The sequence below is a fragment of the Juglans regia genome, chromosome 3, assembly GCF_001411555.2.
Source record: "Juglans regia cultivar Chandler chromosome 3, Walnut 2.0, whole genome shotgun sequence".
Lineage (NCBI taxonomy): Eukaryota > Viridiplantae > Streptophyta > Magnoliopsida > Fagales > Juglandaceae > Juglans > Juglans regia.
This window is the reverse complement of record NC_049903.1, coordinates 12,435,723-12,459,418: the sequence shown is the minus strand read 5'-3', so window position 1 is coordinate 12,459,418 and position 23,696 is coordinate 12,435,723. Positions and strand designations below refer to the sequence as shown.

The 23,696-nt window shown below is 36.9% G+C and overlaps 3 protein-coding genes across 3 annotated transcripts; 1 reads left to right on the top strand and 2 right to left on the bottom strand.

Moving 5' to 3' along the window:
• Positions 1–4,341, top strand: LOC109006921 (coatomer subunit zeta-1-like). Its single transcript, XM_018986367.2, has 6 exons — positions 1–107; positions 1,298–1,457; positions 1,910–2,057; positions 2,168–2,245; positions 3,795–3,879; positions 4,056–4,341. The coding sequence occupies exons 1-6, from the start codon at positions 105–107 to the stop codon at positions 4,113–4,115; spliced, it is 534 nt and encodes a 177-aa protein (XP_018841912.1). The 5' UTR covers positions 1–104; the 3' UTR covers positions 4,116–4,341.
• A 1,099-nt stretch (positions 4,342–5,440) lies between these two features.
• On the bottom strand, positions 5,441–6,743 carry LOC109006907. The gene is made up of 2 exons (XM_018986336.1): positions 6,507–6,743; positions 5,441–6,163 (listed from the first exon to the last, which is right to left on the bottom strand). Exons 1-2 carry the CDS (start codon positions 6,741–6,743, stop codon positions 5,441–5,443), a joined length of 960 nt encoding a protein of 319 aa, XP_018841881.1.
• Positions 6,744–17,474: 10,731 nt separating this feature from the next.
• Positions 17,475–20,150, bottom strand: LOC109006908 (myrcene synthase, chloroplastic-like). Its single transcript, XM_018986337.2, has 7 exons — positions 19,894–20,150; positions 19,533–19,800; positions 19,075–19,450; positions 18,700–18,915; positions 18,483–18,621; positions 18,103–18,351; positions 17,475–17,998 (listed from the first exon to the last, which is right to left on the bottom strand). The coding sequence occupies exons 1-7, from the start codon at positions 20,134–20,136 to the stop codon at positions 17,696–17,698; spliced, it is 1,794 nt and encodes a 597-aa protein (XP_018841882.1). The 5' UTR covers positions 20,137–20,150; the 3' UTR covers positions 17,475–17,695.
• Positions 20,151–23,696: the final 3,546 nt, after the last annotated feature.

Sequence of the window (23,696 nt, the reverse complement as noted above, 5' to 3'; positions counted from 1 at the left end):
CGTGGACAACTGGACATATTATATTCTTCTCTCCCGTCGAGCCTGAACGATCGGACACTCGGCCTCAAGTCCAAAGATTTTCTCGGAGAATTTCGCCAAACAGCATGGTCAGTTTCTTTCCGCGCTCTCTCTGAGCGAGTTACTTGCTTCGCATTCTCTTTCTAATCAGCTCCTTTTATTCTAATATCATTAATTTTGTGTAGAGACAATTGATCCGACTTATATGTGGTAGGAGAATTTTAGGATGGTTAGTATTAGGTGTCTGTTCACGTAGATCTGACATGCATGAATAAAAGGTGCTTGATCTTTCATATTTTCTAACAGTTAGTCTCAAATCCATGTTTCTTAGAGCTGGATCTTGTTTGTTTCCCCAAAAATAATTTAAAGGACGTACATTTACTATGGAAATGGTTACAGCAGTGTTAATGTGTTTCTTGTACTGTAAATCTACTGGAAATGGTCTTTATGTTTCCTGTTTATCGTGTTTTCTTACTGATTTTAATTCACCAATTTTAAGAAAATTTATACAGAATCAGAAATACTTTCCTATCTTGCACAAGGATTTGCCTAGAAACATACTGAATACTGATCCCTGCTAAAAACAGGGTGAAATTATAACAGAAACTGAAAATTCATGATCCCAAAGAATTCTATTGTACCTCAAATTAGAATTGGAAAAAAAAAATCTTTGTTCTTTTAAACCTGCTTCTTGTGAAAAACTTCAGCCATTATTAGATATTGGCATGTCATTACTTATATGCAGGATCCGGTTTGTATACTTATCGTTTAACAGTGAGCCACTGTTGAGAGCTCATGAACTTTCAATTGGGTTACCACCCATATTCTAAAAAGTAACAATTTAGGATTGCTAGAATCAAAGTTCCTATCAAACAATTTAATTTTGGTGATCAGAAAATATAATTCTATTGCCTTTAATTGTTCTGTCTGAAAAGCGCCAAAAACTTGTATAGAATTCTAAGCATTGGGAATAAAGAGTATTAAAGACGCTACTTTGATCAAAACCTAATACTACTGTACCACAGTCTGAAACTTAATGACTAATAACCTCACAAATGTGTCAAAGTCAGCAAACAGTCTTGTGCACCCTGCACACTTGTGTAAAGGCAAAACATTTGAATAAACTGCACTGCTAAACATGGAGAACTAGACATCTTACCGTGCAAGGGCTCTAGGGTTACTATAGCTACTTTTGGCTGGGTTAGAATAGCAGTCACCTTGATACTGCTAAGTTCAGGTTTTTGGCAATCTCTAATCCTGCATCATCTTCATTTTGTAGGAGTCATGCCCTTCCATAAAAAATATCCTGCTTTTGGATTCTGAAGGGAAACGTGTCGCTGTTAAGTATTACTCAGATGACTGGCCCACAAATAGTGCAAAGGAAGCATTTGAGAAAGCTGTATTTACCAAGACCCAAAAGACAAATGCACGGACAGAAGGTATATGTTTCCTTATTATTTGGTTGTGAAGTGCTTCATTTTTATCAAGGATGATTTTGCAAACATGCCTATCCCATTGCAATCGCACAAGCATTGGCTCTTGCTTAAAAGTTAAAACCCTGATGATTTTGACATTGATTGATATATTTCATTGATTTTGAAATAATCATCCCCTTCTGAGAATAATGTCAGGTTATCTGCATTGAATCTGGTTTGTGAGAGATGCTCGTTTTGTGTTGATCTCTAGAATATGACTTATTCTGCTGTTCTCTGTCTTTATGGCTGATAAAAGCATCCATGTACATGTACATTGCTTAGATTCTTATTGTTTACAATTTAACATCTTGCTATTTTATTGCCTCTCAAGTTCTTTGATAAAATTCTTGATTACTTAGAAAAAAATATTGCCATCCCGATTACTTGTAAAAAAAATCTTGCTACTTTATTCACAGCGGAGATAGGAATGTTTGAGAACAACATCGTTGTTTACAAGTTTGTTCAAGACCTTCACTTTTTTGTTACTGGGGGCGAAGATGAAAACGAGCTCATCTTAGCCACTGTTCTTCAGGGATTTTTTGATGCAGTTGGCCTTCTTCTCAGGTTTCTCGTAGTTGCTTTTGTTCTTGACCCTTGTTTAATAATTCAGTTGTTTTTATTATTCATTTATCAACTCTTTTATCTACTTTGATAAAACTCTGTTTTTGTGATAGAGGTAATGTGGACAAGAAGGAGGCACTAGAAAACTTGGATCTCATTCTGTTATGCCTCGATGAGATTGTTGATGGCGGGTAAGTAATATGTTCTTTTACTTATAAAATAAAGTAATATGCTTCTTTGTATATGTTTTGTCTTTCCTTTTCTTCTCAACTTTTCATTTATAAGCTTGTTGGCTTCATTTATGTGTGTCTTCTACTTTTCTTGGTAGCTAAAGCTCAAAATCTTCAAAAATCAGAGCCTAAAATCCCTTGACTGCAGAAATTTTATGCAGTGAAATTAGTTGTGGAAGTTGAAACTTAGTAATTATATTATTGCAAGGCACATCATGCATGTGAGTCCATGAAGATTTCTAAAACAATGGTTGGAAAGTGATGTTCCTAGAATCATTTTTTTCAGTATTCTGTTTATGTGGTATCCACTTAGTTGGGGAGTTATAACGATTGAACATGCTAGTTTTAGCTGGGCCCGGAATAAAACCTTTTGAAGTGAGGGCCGAGGGGAGTGCTAGCTGGTACCATAATGTTCTTCTATCATGTTGTTAAAGAAACTTTTTTTTTATAGTTTGCAGTCATTATCTCCAATTTTCCGCAATTATCATATCATGAAAGAAAGGGCTACTCACCTCAGAGTAAAAAAAGTTATTACATTCAATTAGATTTTTTTGGACATTACACAATTTCTGTAGTTGTTTAATGCTATTTAGAATCATAATAGCTCTTATATGAGTTCCAAATTTGATCTTGTCACATTCATTAAAAGAAACTGCGCCCGTGGAGGTATTTTCCTGGTTATTTATTCAAAAGTGTTTGCAAGTTTTGTGAATTCTGTTGAAGTTTAATGTTGACTCCTCAACCCCGGCCCTCTAAATCCCCCAGTACCAAATACTGAGAATTATCAGTGGCCTTTTGACTCCTCATAAGTAACCAAATTTCTGTTAAGTTATTGCCGAGCTTGGCTAGTTGTCTTTTAGATGTTAGGTGGCCTCAACTCCTCTGGGCTATATGCTCAAGAAGCGAGGGCTTTAGTTCAAACTCATCTTGATTGAGAATTATCAACCTTGCAAATTTGAGCAGCAACCTGATTAGTCCTTAATGGCTCTTTTATTGGATATTAATTCATGATGCTTTAACAAATTATATATTATTGGCCTCTAAATAGTTGAGTTGATTATTTTCTTAACTCAACGGGTTTTCAAGAAATATTTGGGGCATTTTTTGAATTATGAATGTTCTCTTTGTCGTCCAATATGAAATTCATTTTTTTTGTTCAAGTCCAATATGGAATTCATGTAATCATTCTGTAAAATGTCATTTTTCAAAACAACATATTGGACATGGATGGGAGACACGGTTAAACATTTGTAGTCCCTTTTCTAATTTAGTCCCTCACCAAAAGTCAATACCAAATCGTAAAAGACACTTTAACGTCCGAATACACTATAACTTTTGGTAGGAGGATATGTCTCATGTCCATGTATAGCTGCATACCGTAAATGTTTGAGTTTCTCTTTACCAGCTCGTGTTCGTTTCTCTTTTCCTTGGCTCCTGTTTCTTACTCAGTCGGCTAAGAGAGCACATGTCTAATTCCCACCCAGATTTAACTAACTTGTATTTGCTACAGTATTATTCTTGAGACAGATGCAAATGTCATAGCAGGGAAGGTTGCAAGTAATAGCATAGATGCTGGAGCTCCTTTGTCTGAGCAGGTATTAAGATCCCGTTCTTCTTTCCCTTGAAAATGAATTAGAGTATGGAAGAAAATTGTTTTCGTTAACAAAAGACTAGCACGATTGCTACCATATTTAACTTGTATTATTTGTTTGATTTGTAACTTATTACTATTCTGTGTTTCTTTTGTTTTTGTTTTTTTTTTTTTTTGCAGACAATAAGTCAAGCATTAGCCACCGCACGTGAACATCTAACAAGATCCCTTCTTAAGTAATGAATCTTTTTTTTTTTTTCGGGGGTGGGGGGTGTTTTCCGAGCCGGGTTTTTTTTTTGAATGGACAGAAACTCAAAAAGAAAATGCATATTATATCCGATGAATCATTCATTTTATGATTTTTTTTTTTTGGTTAACTTTTTTTCTCCATATGTCTTTTTATTGGTAGTCAAGGAACATGCAAGCTTTGATTTAAAAAAATTAAATAAATAGAGTTTGAATGTTACATCAACATTTTCATAAATATGTAGGCTTTGATTTGAAAAAAAAAAAAAAAACACCGGGTGCAACCTAGAACGCGGGTTTTGGATTTTTAAAAACTGGTTTCAATCCGAATTCCGGCCCTGTTTTGAAACTCAGGTTCTAGTTTGGATATATCTAGGTTAGACTAGAACTGGATGAACAGTACTAATTCTTAGTTTAGTTGATATTCATTCATGCCTGGATGTTAGAAACTTGCTACATTTTTTTCCCCCCTGTAAACTTGGGACATCAAAGGCCAATGAAGGTGGTATAGAGTTTGAGTATGGAGTTACGGGTTAATTTAACACTTTTATAATAAGATCGGGCAGGAACATACGCACCTGTGCGGCGGGCTGTGCCCACACATATATAGAAGCATTTGTGCCCATATTTATAGAATCCTTGGCAGCTAAAGGGGACTTTTTGCTTTTATGGAGGAATTTTTTTACAACAAAAAAGCTTGGGCTGGTTTAGTGTGCAGCTTCGATAAGGCCAATGAGGAAGTTAACAATGTGACCTGAGATCGATGAATGAAGTATTTTCTTGATTCTTAGGCGAGATGAGATGAGATGAGATGAGATGATTTGTGAATAGTAGTAAAATGATTCATGAATAATAGTAAAATAATTTGAGTTGTGAGATGTTTTGTGGGGTTTTGGAAAGAGAGAAGAAGTTAAATAAAAATATTATAAAGTTAAAATATTGTTAGAATATAATTTTTTAATATAATTTTTATTTTGAGATTTGAAAATTTTGAATTGTGTTTTGTATTTCGTTTGGAAGTTTCAAAAAGTTGTAATGATTAGGATAATGATTAGATGAAAAAGTTAAAAATTTAAAATTGAAAAATATTTGTATTTGTGGTATTTGGATATAGGGATGAGATGAAAAAATTTTGCTATTCCAAATCAGACCTAAATCCTAACTATTGATTATAAATCCTAAATCTAGTTAGCACGCCAGAGTGGCAATGAAAAGTGGTCTATAGTTTGCGGGTGAAAACTTTAATTTGCTGATGATTTGCATACACTTTTGAGTACGCTAGCGCATTTTGTTGAGCTTCATTCATAGATAAACTCAAATTACAAATGAGAATTGTCCAACCAAATGTATTGAGCAACAAAAAATGGAACAAAATGCATCCACATCTCCACATCTTGTACTCTCCAAGCGTGTCTAGCTAAAAAGTGAGCTACTTGATTCCCCATGCATGAAACATGTTGTACCTGATGTTCTTGGAACTGCTTTAGCATATTCTTCACCTCAGAGATGAGGTTACCTAGCATTGATAAGGATTCCTCAGATGCTTGTAAAGTCTCGACTAAGAGCAAGTTGTCAATTTCTAAGATGATCTTATTTATTCCCAGTTGAGAGCTAAACTGCAATCCTCTAAACATTGCCAATAATTCCACTGATTCAGCTTCTATCACCTCATGTTCTGATTTGCTAACTGTCATGACAACCTGACCATTCTCATCCCTTACTACAACACCCACACCTGCCTTTTGATAGTCAAAGAATATTACCCCATCCACATTTAGTTTAAAGAAACCTGTGGGAGGAGCATTCCAGCATGGAATAGGTTTCAAACCTGGTGTCTTAATGAAGGATGAAATAGAATTCTGCAGACTCTGTGCATGATTAATCACAGACTCTGGAGACAGCTTAGCCTGCTCATAAACCAGCTTATTATGCCTATACCAGAAGGCCCATGCAATGAGAAAGAATCTTACCAGCTGTGATGAGTCTCCATCATCCAAAATTTGCCTTGCAACACGTTTAACAGAGACAACAAGAGTAAATGTCTTTATAAATGCATAACAGATATCCAAACAACAAGAATATCAAGATAATTGATCAGAGCATAAGGGAGATGTTCACTCTGGAAGCCATGGAAGTCTCACTGAATAGAATCCACAACCTTTCTTTTAAATAAATTTTGTTTAGAAGGTAGCCCTTCCTTACAAGCCCTCCTGTAAAAATCTTGATCTTTTGAGGGATATGTATTTTTCACAGAGATTTCCATAGTTTCTTATCTTCACAGGTTGTAGAATTTTCTGGTAAACCCTGAGATGCCATAGCTCTCAAGAAACGATATGCACTATTTACACTAAAGTTGCCACTTCTCTCATGCCTCCAAAACCATACATCCTCATACCTATCAGGACTTAGAACAATTTTCAAAATATCAGCATCAATATTTGGATTGAAGATAGCTCTAACCTGCTCAACACCCCACCACCTCAATTGGCTATCAATTAGGCTTGCAACCTTCACTAACAGATCTATCTCATCACTAAGAACCATTTCTATCTTGAAGGCTTGATGTCCAGGCACCCATATATCCTTCCAAATTCTAGCAGTGTTCCCATCTCTAATTCTCATTTAACAACCTCTCAGCAAGATCCTTCTAGCCTCCCATATCCATTTCCATGCATAAGATGGGTTAAACCCCCAGTTTTGACTCAAAGAATGAACAATAAGGAAACTACTTAGCTTTATACACTTGATGGTGTAGGGAATCTTCATTCTCTAAAATCCTCCAAGCCTGTTTTGCAAGTAGAGCAGAGTTAAACAATTTCAAATCTCGAAACCCCATTCCACCTCTAGTTTTGGATTCACAAAATTGATCCCATTTGCACCAGTGAATTCTCCTCTCCTTAGTTCTCTGGCCCCACCAAAACTGAGCCATTAACCTCTCCAAATCTTTACATAAACTTGTTGGCAATTTAAAACAACTCATTGCATAGGAGGGGATAGAAAGAGCCACAGCTTTTATTAAAATTTCACTTCCACCTATAGACAGAAACTTCTCCTTCCATCCCTGCAATTTCTTCCATACTCTCCCTCAAATTTCAGCAAATGCTACTGACTTTGGTTTCCCCACAACAGGAGGCAATCCCAAGTATTTTTCATACTGTTAAGTTGAACTGCCCCCCTCCATATAGATAAGATACTCATCTTGATAGATTCTATTACATTTATACTAAAAAGCATTGAGGTTTTTATCTTTATTGATTTTGTTACATATTTATACAAAAACTACTGAATATTTGTACAATTTGCCACATCAACCTTGTAGAATATGACTGAATCATCTACAAACAGCAGATGATTAACTTAAGGAGCTCCCCTACACAATTTAATCCCATGTACAGTATGTAACCTATAAGCTTGTCTTAGCAACCTTATTAAGCTCTCTGTACATAATAAAAATAGGTAAGGAGACAGAAGGTTCCCATGCCTAAGTCCTCTGGAAGGTACAATAGGAGTAGAAGACACCCCATTTACCATCATAGAGAAATAGAAAGACTTTACACACTGCATAATCAACCCAACCAGATTGCTATTAAAACCCAGCCTCAACATGATCTCTTCCAAAAAGTCCCACTCGACCCTATCATAGGCATTTGACATGTCCAACTTCAAGGACATAAATCCCTTCTTCGCCTTTCTTTTATGTTTTAGGAAGTGCACAAGTTCATATACCACAAGGACATTATGTGTGATTAGTCTACCTGGTACAAAGGCAGATTGTGTAGCAGAAATGATGGAAATGAGAACACTATTAAGTCGATTTGTGATAACTTAAATTAGTTTGTACATGACATTGCACAAACTAATTGGTCTAAAGTCAGAAACATGAATAGCTTTCTTCTTTTTGGGAATTAATACTAACAATGTATGATTAAGGGCAGGTTTGGGGCATGAAACAAAACACAAAATTCTCATCTCATCTCATCTCATCATTACACATTTTTCAAATCTCCATACAAAATATAATAAACAATTCAACTTTTTCAAATCCTAATACACATTTTTCAAATCCCAAAACAATAATAATATTAAAACTTAATATTTTAAACTTCAAAACAAAACACAAAATTCTCATCTCACCCCCCAAACCTACCCTAAGGCCCTCAGGAAATACACCTGTATTAAGAACATTAAGAACTGCAGCAACAACATTACCACCAATTAAATGCAAATTTCTGAAAAAAAGAGAGGGGACATGCCATCAAGGCTATGAGCTTTGTTTGGATGCATTTGGTTCAAGGCACATGTCACTTCTTCAGCTGTAAACTTCATTTCTAGCTCCATATTCATCTCAGGTGTGAGATCACCCCTTTCTGATGAGGAAGAAAAAAGGGATTTAAAATAATTTGTAATTAGGCTATCCCTACTTGCACCTTCTCTCCAATTGCCTTCACTATCCTGAAGCTTCACTATAGAGTTCCTCATTTTCCTCTGGGAGGCCTTAGAATGAAAGTATTTGGAGTTTTTGTCCCTATTTTGCAGCCATAATACTCTCGACCTTTGCTTCCACAATAGTTCCTCTCTCTCCAACCAAAATTGGAAATCATTTCTAGCAGCGAAGAGATCTTCAGTCCTTGCATAGTTAGGGTCTAATTCCTACAGTTGTTGTAGTTTTTCCTTTCCTGAAGCTAAACTTTTGTGGACCAAACCAAAAGAGGTACGATTCCAACCAACCAACTTACTGCTGCAATCCTTAATTCTTCTCATGGTATCAATCATGTTCCCATTACCAGACCTATCTTGCCAAACATCTGTTATAATCTGTTCACAATCTATATGGCCCACCCACATAGGTTCAAACCTAGACAATTTCTTCCATCTGTTTTGCTGTGAGACACCCTCAGTATTTAACCAGACAGGTATGTGATCTGAATAAGACACAAATCCGTGAGTAATCTCAAAGTTAGGAAAATAAGTCCACCCATTCAGAAGATGCTAAACATCTATCCAATCTTTCACATATTCTATCATTACCCTCCCTACCATTACACCAACTATAATAAGGGCCTCTACTAAACCCTAAGTACTCTAAATTACATTCAAACATAACAGAACGAAAAGCCTCCATAAGGCCATTAGGTCTCTTCCCCCAAATTTCTCCTTTGGCTCTAAAATCTCATTAAAATCTCCCATTAGTAACCAAGGACAACTAACATAATTAAACAAAAGGTGCATTAAGTCCTAAGTTTCGTGCCTACATGCTGTGACAGGATGACCATAAATACCAGAAAGCATCCAATCCCTTCCCTGATCCAAATCACATTTAATCAGAGCATGAATGTGATGGGAGGAGTAGTTAATGATATGGAAGTTCACCTCAGATTTCCACATGAGCACTAAACCTCCACTTCTACCATGATAGTCTACAGTTAAATAGTTAACACAACCCAATCGAAATTTGTACCTTTCCATAACACTAGAATTCACCTTTGTCTCCTGCAAGAAGACAATGTCGGGATCTTCTTTCTTGATGAGGTCAAGAAGTGTACACAATCCTCGTGGGTTCACAAGCGCACGACGATTCCAGTTTAAGCACTTCATGGCTCCCGACGGGGTTGACTCTCAGCCACCGCCGATACATCATTCACACCATCTTTGTTCAAACCCTGAGGTAAGTTCAAAGATAGTTTCTTTCAAGCTCTAAGATCACCCTTTTCCAGCAGAAGTGCTTCCCTCTTCTTTGATAACTTGACCGTTATAGCCTTCTCAGTCATGTTCAAAACTGAAGTGGTCTTGGGCTTACGGCCCCTTCGTTTAAGAATAGGCCCAACAGGAGGGGAGGCTTCAATTGTGATTGGGCCCATAACACTACCTTTACCTTTTGATAGGCCCAGGACAATATCAGTTGAGGTGGTTACATCATATAAAACGACTTCGTTGACATGATAGCCGTTAATCCCTCTTCATCACGAAACTCCTGCACCTCCCCTGTTTCTACAGAAACCTCCAAATTCGTAACTGATATCCTGTGTTGTTGAAATTCAGAGACTTTCGGAACCTTATCGCCTGAGTTATCGGCTGTTAGATTCTGTTTGTCATTTGAAAACTCAGCCTGATCTTCCACTAAAACCACAGCAGTGCCCTCTTTTCCCACTGAAACATTATCCTTGGACAAACCATAGCCAATATGATTCAATTGGTTCGTCTGACGTTTTCCACCACCCCAACCAGACGACGGCACCACTCTCAACCATTGCCCATACGAGAAAGTGGCAGAGGGGTCAACGTCTTGGCAAGCTTTCCAACTCCCACAATCCTGATGGCCATGCCCCAAATGGTCGCACTGATAGCAGAAGTTCGGTAACCGTTCGTAAGAAAAACGAACCGAACAATCTCTCTAAGACCCTAAAGCAACTTTCTTTCATCACAACAACGGTTTAGTAATATCCAAATTAACTCTAATTCGCATGTACTCCCCCAGGCCAAATCATCTTAATCCAAATCAATTTCAAGTGTCCTACCCATTGATTCACCAATACGCCTTCCCACATACTCATTAGAAGCCATCATAGGCAGATTGTGCACCCTAATCCAGAATGATGCTTTTGTGAAAGTAATCTCATGAACTTGTAACTGGCCTTCAAATTCTTTTGTGAGGACTAACTGTTTGTCGAAAGTCCATGGGCCATCACATAGCACCCTTTCATTGTCCCGAGTTTCCTTAACAAATAGATGTAGAAGTCATGTGTGAAAGTAATCTCATTACAAGCTCCGCTACGAGAAGAATAGTTGATTCAGAGGATAATAGACCCGATGGTGGGAAAACTGAAGCACCATGTACATCAGCTAGAGTTGAAGAAAGTAATGAGAATAGACCACTTCCACGGAAAACTGAGAATGACAGTGCGGGGACATCTTAGAATGTTGAAATGGATGGTGATGATATGATTGAGGAGTCAAAGTCGGGGATGTAGTTTAATTCCCTTGAAGATTTAATGAGTTATTATAAACAATATGCTAAGAAATGCAGGTTTGGGGTGATGTCAAAAAGGACTGAGAGGGGATGAGATTTTTTGGTATGTCACCCTTGCTTGTGCTCGTGGTGGGAAGGCTCGTAATAAGACTTTCAATGTCGCCAACCCACGCCCGACAAGAAAGACAGAATGTAAGATAAAGATTAATGCCTTAAAATCTGATGGAAAACTTCGGTCGACTACAGTTCATAATATCCATAACCATGATCTCAATCCAAAGAAATCCCGCTTCTTTCGATGTAATAGAGAAGTTTGAAAGTTGTACTTATCCCAGGGAATGTACATTGAGAAAATTCTTGAGAGATTTGGATTGTCCGATTTCAAACCAGAAAGTACACCACTTGCTACACATTTTAAACTTTCAGCATCACTGTCTCCTCAGCTTGACGAGGAGGAACAGTTCATGTCACGTGTTCCATATTCCAGTGCAGTGGGCAGTATCATGTATGCAATGGTTTGTACTTATCCAGACATTTCACAGGCAGGGAGCGTTGTTTGCAAGTATATGGCTAATTCGGGTAAGGTTCATTGGCAGGCTGTGAAATGAATATTTAGGTATTTGAAAGGGACTTCGAATTTTGGTTGCTACTTTTGGATAGTGAAAGTGTTTGAGAATGTTTGTGAATGGTAATGAAAAAGTAATGAAAAAATAATAATAGAATATTGAATAGTAGTAAAAAAATAGGTGAAAAGCAATAATAAAATAAAAAATAGTAGTGAGAGTGTTTAAGAGTACCTAAGGTACTCTTGTTAGCCTAGTCTTGTTAAAGAAATTGATTTCAGTTTAAGGGTCGTTGGTTATGTTGATTTAGATTATGCTGGGGACTTAGAGAAGAGAAGATCACTAATATGGCATGTTTTCACTTTGTGTGGCTATACTATTAGTTGGAAAGCAATGCTACAATCTACTGTTTCTTTATCAACTACAGAAGCATAATACATGGCAGCAATAGAAGCAGTGAAGGTGGTCATTTGGTTGAAAGGTTTGATTAATGACTTGGGACTACAACAAGATGGAATTTATGTGTTTTGTGACAGCTAGAGTGCAATACACTTGACTAAAAATCAAATGTATCATGAGAGAACCGAGCACATTTACCTCAAGTATCATTTTCTTCGGAGGTTGTTATAGAAGGTGTGATAGCAATTCAGAAGATTGCTACCACTGAGAATCCAGCAGATATGATGATGAAGCTAGTTCCTGTATATAAGTTCAACCTTTGTTTAGAATTGATTGGTGTTCGGGGCTTGTGATTCCCTTAGAGGATTTGGTGGAAGAGGACGGCTCTTAGTTTAATGGATTTTGTTTAGGCTTAATAGAATTCAAGCCAAGGTGGTGATTTGTTGAGTGGTGGCTTGATTCCTGTTGAAAAAGTGACATTCCAGATTGTTCGCTTGAGCCATGGATTTGATGCTCGAGCAAAGGTGCAGACAGACGTATTACTGACACTTAGCTCGAGCAAGTTCTAGATGTATTGTTCGCTCAAGCTTTACTCAACACTCCGCTCGAGCTAATGTTCGTAAATTAGGGTTCATGCGCCGTTAAGTATAAATACATGCATATTTTCACTTTATTGCATGATTATCACAACCAAGATACAGAAAAGAGAGAGAGAAGTTCTTTTGTAAGATTCCTGAGAGTTCATTGGGTGTATTGGGACTCTGGGTTGAGAACTTTTGTGATTGATCTCTTGTACTCCACCTTTGTTGATAGTGAATTCATTGAGACCGACTTGGTCGCTAGTGGACGCAGGCTTACTCTAAGCTAAACTACTTAAATCTTGGTGTTCTGTGTGTGCGATTGTTGTTTTTCTTTTGTTTGCTTTCGCTATTTTACTTCAAATTAGCCAAGTATTTGGCTAATTCGGGTAAGGTTCATTGGTAGGTTGTGAATTGGAAACTCAGGTATTTGAAAGGGACTTCGAATTTTGGCTTAGTCTTTGATAAAGAAACTAATTTCAGTTCTAGGGTTGTTGGTTATGTTGATTCAAATTATGCTTAAAACATAGACAAGAGAAGATCACTAATAGGGTATGTTTTCACTTAGTGCATTCTGTTTATGTGGTATCCACTTAGTTGGGGAGTTATAACAATTGAACATGCTAGTTTTAGCTGGGCCGGAATAAAACCTTTTGAAGTGAGGGCCAAGGGGAGTGCCATCTGGTACCATAATGTTCTTCTATCATGTTGTTAAACCCTCAAAGAAGGCGTGTAGGTCAAAAGATCCCGCACCTTAAAAAAGGGCGCGTCGGTAAAAAGACCCCGCAACCCTAAAAAATGGGCGTGTAGGTCAAAAGACCCCGCGCCCCAAAAAAACGGGTGTACAGGTCAAAAGACCCTGCGACCCTCCACAATTGCCTTGCGCGGATTTCCTTAGGAAACAAGTCAATGGGCTCGACAACAGCCTTCAGTGGGCTTAGGGAGTTTCTGGGCTTCTTGACCACTTAAGCGCGTGTTACTACAAGCAAACTCTAACATCAACCATAAATTGGGTCAAATGACGATTTACACCAAGGGGCATAAAATTCGCTACTACCAACAATAGCAAAAACGATCACGAAAATATACACAAAACACCAATCACAGAAATACAGAAGGAACCAATTATGGAAATATGCACTCTTCATTGACAATAAACAATCTCTCAGGCAAATATCCACACAAATAAGCAAACTCAAAGTTGAGCCTCGCGCTTGCACATAATGTAGTCGAGTACATCTCCTGCCAAAGCCCCACGCTCGCCATTATGACGGTCGAGTTCACCTCCCGCCCAAGTAGAGCTCCATGCTCACACCTAATGCGGTCGATTACATCCCCTACATATCTCTCCAAGCTGAGCTCTTTACCACTTAGCACAAAACAAACATAAAACCACGGACCAAACAGGAAACTAGGGACCAATTTCAAAATTTATTTTGTAGGTTATTGACTTGAAGATTCTCAGGATCTTTTTGTTGAGCAAATTGAACTTAAGAATCATGGGCATTGTTAGGGGTCATATCAGCAACCTAAAATTTAGCCTCGAGATAAATTCAAAAATCAAGCTAAGAGATAAGGCTAAGAAGAGATAAGGAAATACACTCAAACTCTGAAAGGAAAGAGACTCCTAAAAGGAAAGAGACTTGGACTTCTAAAAGAAAAAGGCTTCACAAGGCAAGTTAGACTCAATCATTCTAAGGAAATAGACCTCTATATAAAGAGGTGATCCCTACAAATCTGACAGACTCTAGACAGGCTCTCCATTGAAGCTCCCTACGCCCAAACTCCACCACACACAGCGACTCCAAAAGATCTTCCCTAAATTTCTTCATTATATTGTGAGATATGTGAGACTATGAATGATTGTAAAATCATCCATTATAGTGGATTTCGCCCCTGAACAACCTGTAGACAAAGGTATTATGCCTAATCACGTAAATCCGTGTGTCTCTATTTATTTATATTTGCTATTCATTTTATGGATGAACTTGAATAGCACCGTATCAAAGCCCAAATCATCATCATGGGCCGAGAATAATTCTTTCCTCTCTTTCGGTCTATTGTGAAAATTAAAAAATTAACACCAACAATATACTTTCGAATGTCGACGTGTCTAAAGATTTCTAGGCTGAAACATTCAACACAACTTGCTATTTGGTTATCTGCTTTCCAGCCATAGCTATTGAATTGAAAACTCCAAATGAGGTAAGGTTTGGAACTCCTGCTGATTATTCAAATTGGAGAATTTTTTGTTGTTCTCCATATTTTCATATAAATGAAGGAAAATTTAAGCCAATGACAAAGAATCGCATATTCATTGGATATGCCAATGGGGTAAAAGGACTCAGGTTGTGGTGTACCAATCCTAAATCATCCAAGTTTGTAATTAGCAAGGATGTGATATGCCAATGGGGTAAAGGAATCGCATATTCATTGGATATGCCAATGGGGTAAAAGGACTCATGAAGGTGGTCATTTGGTTGAAAGGTTTGATTAGTGACTTGGGACTACAACAAGATGGAATTTCTATGTTTTGTGATAGCTAGAGCGCAAAACATTTGACTAAAAATCAAATGTATCATGAGAGAACTAAGCACATTGACGTCAAGTATCATTTTCTTCGAGATGTTCTTATAGAATGTGTGATAGCAATTTAGAAGATTGCTACCACTGAGAATCCAGCAGATATGATAACGAAGTTAGTTCCTGTATAAAAGTTCAACCTTTGTTTAGAATTGATTGGTGTTCGGGGTTTGTGATTCCCTTAGGGGATTTGGTGGAAGGGGTCGGCTCTTGGTTTAATGGATTTTGTTTAGGCTTGATGGAATTCAAACCAAGGTGGAGATTTGTTGAGTGGTGGCTTGATTCTGGTTGAAAAAGTGACATTCCAGATTGTTTGCTCGAGCCATAGATTTGCTGCTAGAGCAAAGGTGTAGACAGATTGTTAGATTAACAGTTGCTCGACAGTCAGCTTGAGCAAGACCAAATATAGATTGTTTGTTCGACACTCAGCTCAAGCGAGTTCCAGCCTTATTGTTCGCTCACGCTTTACTCGACACTCTGCTAGAGTGAATGTTCGTAAATTAGGGTTCCTGCGTCGTTAAGTATAAATACATGCATATTTTCACTTTATTGCATGACCACTGTGACCAGAATACAGAAAAGAGAGAGAAGTTCTTTTGTGAGATTTCTGAGAGTTCATTGGATGTGTTGGGACTCTAGGTTTGAAAACTTTTGTGATTGATCTCTTGTACTCCTCCTTTGTTGATAGTGAATTCATTGAGACCGACTCGGCTGCTAGTGGATGTAGGCTTACTCTGAGTCAAACTACTTAAATCTTGGTGTTCTATGTGTGTGATTGTTGTTTTTCTTTTGTTTGCTTTCGCTATTTTACTTCAAATTTGCCAGGTATTTGGCTAATTCAGGTAAGGTTCATTGGTAGGTTGTGAAATGAAAATTCAGGTATTTGAAAGGGACTTCAAATTTTGGCTTAGTCTTTGATAAAGAAACTAATTTCAGTTCTAGGGTTGTTGGTTATGTTGATTCAAATTATGCTTAAAACATAGACAAGAGAAGATCACTAATAGGGTATGTTTTCACTTAGTGCATTCTGTTTATGTGGTATCCACTTAGTTGGGGAGTTATAACGATTGAACATATATGCTAGTTTTAGCTGGGCCGGAATAAAACCTTTTGAAGCGAGGGGAGGGCCATCTGGTACCATAATCATGTTCTTTTATCATGTTGTTAAAGAAACTTTTTTTTTATAGTTTGCAGTCATTATCTTCGATTTTCCGCAATTATCATATCATGAAAGAAAGGGCTACTCACCTCAGAGTAAAAAAAGTTATTATATTCAATTAGATTTTCTTGGACATTACACAATTTCTGTAGTTGTTTAATGCTATTTAGAATCATAATAGCTCTTATATGAGTTCCAAATTTGATCTTGTCACATTCATTAAAAGAAACTGCGCACTTGGAGGTATTTTCCTGGTTATTTATTCAAAAGTGTTTGCAAGTTTTGTGAATTCTGTTGAAGTTTAATGTTGACTCCTCAACCCTGGCCCTCTAAATCCCCCAGTACCAAATACTGAGAATTATCAGTGGCCTTTTGACTCCTCATAAGTAACCAAATTTCTGTTAAGTTATTGTCGAGCTTGGCTAGTTTTCTTTTAGATGTTAGGTGGCCTCAACTCCTCTGGGCTATATGCTCAAGAAGCGAGGGCTTTAGTTAAAACTCATCTTGATTGAGAATTATCAACCTTGCAAATTTGAGCAGCAACCTGATTAATTAGTCCTTAATGGCTCTTTTATTGGATATTAATTCATGATGCTTTAACAAATTATATATTATTGGCCTCTAAATAGTTGAGTTGATTATTTTCTTAACTTCAACGGGTTTTCAAGTCCAATATTGGATATTTGGGGTATTTTTTGAAGGAATGTTCTCTTTGTGTCCAATATGAAATTCATTTTTTTTTTTTTTTTCCAATATGGAATTCTTGTAATCATTCTGTAAAATGTCATTTTTCAAAAGTCAATAGCAAATCGTAAAAGACACTTTAACGTCCGAATACAGTACTATAACTTTTGGTAGGAGGATGTCTCATGTCCATGTATAGCTGCATACCGTAAATGTTTGAGTTTCTCTTTATCCAGCTCGTGTTCGTTTCTCTTTTCCTTGGCTCCTGTTTCTTACTCAGTCAGCTAAGAGAGCACATGTCTAATTCCCACCCAGATTTAACTAACTTGTATTTGCTACAGTATTATTCTTGAGACAGATAGCAAATTCAACTAAGAAGTGTAGCATGCAATACAATATCAATGGTACAACGCAGTCTTATTCATGTTTAAGCAAACCAAGCTAGTTTTGGTTACAGTATTATTCTTGAGACAGATAGCAAATTCAACTAAGTAGTGTAGCATGCAATACATCTATGGTACAACGCAGTCTTATTCATGTTTAAGCAAACCAAGCTAGTTTTGGTTTGGCTTTTACATCATGTATTTTGTAAAGGACTAGAGGGATGGGATGGGATGAATATATATATCAATCAATATTCATCAATCTTTAGGTAGAGGGATGGGATGAATAAGCAATGTTAGCACTCGGTCTTTACTTTCACGATATTCAACGCTGTGCCCATCGCCGTACTGGTACATGCACTGGGACATCCTTGCAAAATTCAATCCAATCTGAATAAATGTTTCACAAAAGGGAGAACTTGCAGCGAGTTCTTCGTTATACTTCTTCCATGTCACACCAATCAAATTCCTTATATACTCACGAGCATCTTCTTCACTAGCACCAGTATCATTCATGTAACATTGAATTGATTTGGGATTATCACCTCTTTCGAACTCATCCTGATTTCCAAATTAACACAAATATAAGCATGTTATCCTATGTTGATGTGAAGAAGACTGAAAATATTTTGGCGAAAGACTTGGGATAGTGCGGTTTTGCAAACCTTAGATGTTCCGAGATCATCTGCAAGTCGTACTATCATTCCTTGCCAACGAATTATATTGGGATAGTCTTCCAATAAATCCAAGGTTTCCTTTGTTGTGGGATTCGTGACAGAAAAATAAGAATGCACCAGTAAAAGTGGTGATGATATTGACAGCCATTCAATTTCAATGTACTCTTGAAGGCTCGGTGTATATCCGCTGTAGTACCACCTCGCCTCCAATAGATAACATCTACATAAATCTGCCCACTGAAACATTTATGGTAGATCAATGAAGCAGAAAAGATAGAACGTACAACAAATGCTACAGTAAATAATGTTGAATATATATATATATATATATATATAAATATATATGTGTCTGTTTGTGAAGCTCATACCCCCTTCTTAAGGTAGTGAATGTTGTTGAAACCTTTTTCCTTGAGGGTGTCCAAAGCCAGTTCATTAACTGAGTTGTAGAGGGTAAGGAAACATAGCTGCATATAGTAAGGAAGTTTTTCCATTGCATTGACATCCCATCTACATCACAAACATTACATAAGTATTTGGGTTAAGAAGCAATATTAGAGATGTACCAGTACTGCCATTAATACAAACCTCTCAACAACTTCTGTGAAGAGCTCAAGTTCTTCTAAAGTGCCATAGACATCATAGGCATCATCGATTATTGTTATCAGTGCACCGAGCATGGCTAACAATCTCCTCACAAATCCGAATTGGGGCTCAAAGGATACTCCCACTGTCCATAAGAAATTCTCCACCACCCTATCCCTCACAAAGCTCAACTCTCCAAGGCCAGTGCTCCTCCACCACCTTTGTATGAGACAAGGAAATAATATGATCAGTTCTAGAACTATAGTAACGAATTTTTTTACCTTTCTAATCGTATATATATACAGTAAATGCCCACATATATTATCTGGCTGAGTGTCAAATTACAAGATCACGAGTATAAATTAACGTCCCTTTTACCTTGACACTTCTTTAAGATCTTCTTGGTGGACTGCTTGTACCACGTTGAAATCCAATTCTGCAAGCTGAAGCAAGATAGGATCCATATCTTCTCTACTCCTATATACATCAATGAACCACCTCGCTTCCAATCTTATCACCCTCCAGTGCAGTGGAAACTCCAGAGCGTGGTTCACCATCGCACGAAGATTTTGATCTGTGCTTTTCTCCACATAGTCTTTGAGATGTTTGGTTGTAAAATCTCTTGCTTCCTCTAAGATGCTTTCACCTTCTATCAAGAGGAAGGAGGCTTCGTACAAAGCCAACATTCCATTGACATCATCACAAAGACATTCTTTGAAATTCCCCTTTTCATTGGTATAACTCTTGAAAATATCTGCAGTCAACAAATTAAGCTCACTAGTTAATAAATGATGTGTTTATTTATCTTTGTCAAGCATTACTAATATGTTGTTTACCTTGAGGTACATTATATTTCTTTTGTCTTAGCAATCTAAATTCGAGAGCTGTGGCATATAAACTTTGCTCCCTGCAAACATCCCCTCCATAATGATTTTTGTGTATTTTGTCCAGCATCCTCCTTATTTCATCTTCAAAGTGGTAAGATACTCCAAGTCTTTGCAAGATGTCAATCTTCTCAACTTGCTTTAAAGGATCGACGATTTTGTGAAGCATCTTTGTCACTTCTCCCTTCAAGTTCTCAATTTTTCTGGTGTATGACTCCGCCTGCCAATCCAAGTTTCATTGATTAGTCAGGCACCGATAATGCAAGAACTATTGAGATCAACAATAAAAAATAGTAGAGATAGCAAAAGTTACCCTGTAGTCACTTTTTAATGACTGGATGTAATCATCATGCCAGATGGTAGGATGAAAATTTCCTGATCGTCGAATAATAGTGGAGTCACTTGAGTTTTCTGCAAGGGCCATGCTTTGGAATGGATGAGGAGCATCACGATTTCCTTTTGTTACATGTGCGACAGGTTTCTTAGATGGAAGCAATGTAGAGGGATTGCAACGTTGTACTGAATCAAGAACGTTAAGACACATTGAGTAGGCCATTAGCGAGGCTTTAGTTTTCGGATTAAATGGATTAACCTCATGTGGAACATACGATTCGCATATGTGCCTTTATATATTCTTGGGTGGCTATCATCTCTATGTCATGACATAGAGATGACGGCATTAAAAGCACAGTGCTAGTAGATTTCAAAGTTTTTTGTTCATTTAGACAAGGGAGGCTAAAGGGGGTTGGTGGGTGGCCATATATTAATGGTTGGTTACCTAAAGGACCTTTCAAGAGCCACCCCCAATAGAAAATGTGGTTGTATGTTGCCTCGAATGGCTGTTTAGAGAAAAATATCGCATGCAAGGGAGGTGGCATCATGTTTTGAGTGCCTAAAGGGATAGACGAAGAGGCGAAACCCTAAGCAATTTGAATGCAAAGCGCACACTCCAATTCTATTTCTTTTTTCAATCTTTTGGTTCTATTGATTCTTCTAACTTAATTCTTCATTTTATATTTCTATTCCCCTTTTTTTTTTTTTTTTTTTTTAAGGCAAGCTTAATTATAGTTATAAGCAAGCTTTTGTGTAAAGAATTTTTTTCTTCTTCTTCTCTAGACAGGCTATTAAGAATGGATTCAATATTTAGAAGGCATTATTTTTAATCAGTTTTACAACATAATCATATTAAAGTGAACACTTATGATGATCAGCTCTTTGATCAGATCCATTGTTTGTATACCATATTCATAATATATAGTCTTTAATTTGGGTATTCTCCAACCAATGAGATCATAACCTTAAAACATTAAACACCGACTTCTCATACTGATCAATACTTGCAATATTCCATATTTTTCAATATAAATAAAGTTGGTACCAAGCTAACTCTAGAATGTGTTCAGTGTTTAAGGTACTGAACAACATGCAATTGGTCAAATTACCCTATTAATACGTAAAGCCAAACCAATAGGAAAGAAACTGCATAAATACATTTTGAATAATTGGTATGTATGGTTGATCTCTGAGTTTAGGACCACCCGAACCACCAAGTAGATTATTTGTATATATAATCTATTTTTTTAAAGTGTCATCACTTAGATGAATATTACATGTTGGTTAAAGATACTACCCACAAAATTACATTTTAATACAAATCCAAGGCCTGAATGGAGTGAGTTGGATTAATATCATGGTGAGGACATATCTTTTTAGATCAGTTTTGGTTGATTAGTTGCAGTGTACATCTAATAAAGGAGATGGTAGTTGTGGATCTCTATTCTATTCGTACCCCCTATCATGAATGTTAGAGAGAGAGAGATTTTTAGTTTGGATGTGTATTGTATTTTTGTATGTATTCTGTTTTTGTTTATTTATTTATTTTTTTGTCAAAAACCTTATTTGCCAGAAATATTTCTTTGCATCAATTAAACTTATTTTCGGCGATCAGTTATCGCTGCAGAATATCTATTTTGCCGACAAGTACCCGTTGGGAATACATAATTGCAACGATAATTGATAATCGCTAGAAAAAAAAAAGGCAATTTCAGCCATTTAGTAACCTTTTGTGACGATATATATATCGTCGCAATTGACTTTTCTCAACGATTTAATGGTAAAAGGAAACAGCATTTCCGTCGATTTTTGGGACATTTGTGACGGACTAAAATCACTGGAAATAGTAACTTTTTGTGACTATTTTTTCCGATCGCTGAAATTGATAAGAAATGGTGCCTTTATTTCGTTGAAAATGCAGCGTTTTAAAAATTGACGAAAATGATCAAATGCAGCGATTATTAGGATTATTTGCAACGATTTTGAGCGCAGGAAAATGCCTAATTCTTGTAGTGAGTTTTCTTCATTTTATATTTCTATTCCCTTTTTTTATTTTTTACAGAAGTCTTAGCTTACAACTTGTCATACATTTACATGCCTGCTATTTACATACTTACCATGAGATGCAAATCTAAGTATCCAATTAACTGCAAATTTAAGTTTTGTTAGGATTAGGAAGGATCTCTAGAAAGAACTGGCAAATCTAAGCAATGTGGATGGTGTGTTCTATAAACCGACTTACAATGTTATCCATGCATTTTCAAAGTATTGATCTAGAAAGCCGCTAATTGGTGTATGTCCAATATTTTTGTAGTACCACTTTGCCCCCAACAAGAAAGGTCTATATGATAAAGAGTACTTCTATACATCTGCCCTTCTTTCTCCAACACCACACATCGGTTGTGACATGGCCTTTTTTTTAGAAAAAAAAAAAAGCAAAATGCATGTTTTACCCTCCCTCAAGCCTCAACTCTATCCTAAGCTCCAGTACCCATTTCGAATTTCTTTCCCCTCCCCCGCTTTGTGCACGTCTTCGCCGCTCGTACCACCGTCTAACGAAGTCGACCGATCGAACAAACAAACAACCAAGTTTTACACTTCGTCCTCTTCTTTCTTTTTTACAATCTCTCTCTAGAAAATCTCTCTCACTATACACTCGGTTTTACACTCATCTTTCAGTACGCTCTCTCGTTGTACATCGCGGGATCCAAATGTTGATTATGCACAATTTACAGGTATTCTCTTATTTATTTTACTGCATGTTTTCTTGTATTTATATATGCACAATTTTTGGCCTAGAAAAGAAAGAACCCATCATAGATAGAAGAGAATAACGGTATGAGGAGAGACTCCTTAAAAATCACTCCTGAGTAATTTTCTTTTGTGGGATCAGTATCAGGAAACAAAATTGAAGTGTCTCTGTTCTTGGTATCGCCTCTTTTTCCTTCTTATTCATTTCTCTTGTATGATGTTTTTAGTAAAGCAAATTGAATGACTAAAAAAAATAGTTGTACAAATTGCAAAGCTTGCATATGTGGTAATTATTCATTTACTTTGCTGGACGAGTTCATGATTTTAATGTTCTCCTTCCTTGCATGATTCATGATTATGGATATTTTAGAGAAAATGAATTTGCGTGAGAAAGGGATACGAGGGGCAAAAAAAAAAAAAAAAGATACGAGGGAAAGGGGTTGTAAAATCGTGACAGACCAGACCGGGTTCACCACGTCACGGTGTGTGGTGTTGGTACGTAAAATGGACCGGCTTAGGAGAAGATTCACTCTATGATAAATCTGGCTCATGACTAAAAAATAATAATACTAAAAAATAGTACTACCTTATATTCTCCGAAACAGAAATATGAAAGCAGGTACGCTTACTTACCGCTAGCTAATTATTAAGAGCTGGTTGCATACCATCATGGGAATTAGCCACGTATCATGACTACCAAAGCCTAGCTTTCACGTACGTACGTACCAAGTTCATGAGCTCATCAAGAATTGCATGCATTACGAAATAAAGAAAATGCATGCAAGGAACGTGAATGTTCGCATAATTATATATAATTATTAGCGGACCCAACAACTTTAGAGAACCTCTTTAAAGGGGTCCCGACTGCCTAGTTAGTACAAAATGCATGCATTGTTTTTTGAAGACTCTTTCAATCAGGCTGATCAAGTTTGGACCTTTTAAACAAATTAAAAAGAAAATATTGTTTGGTTTCAAGCGTATAGCCAATTAGGTAACGTTCGGATAATGAGTTGAGATAAGATAAAAATTAAA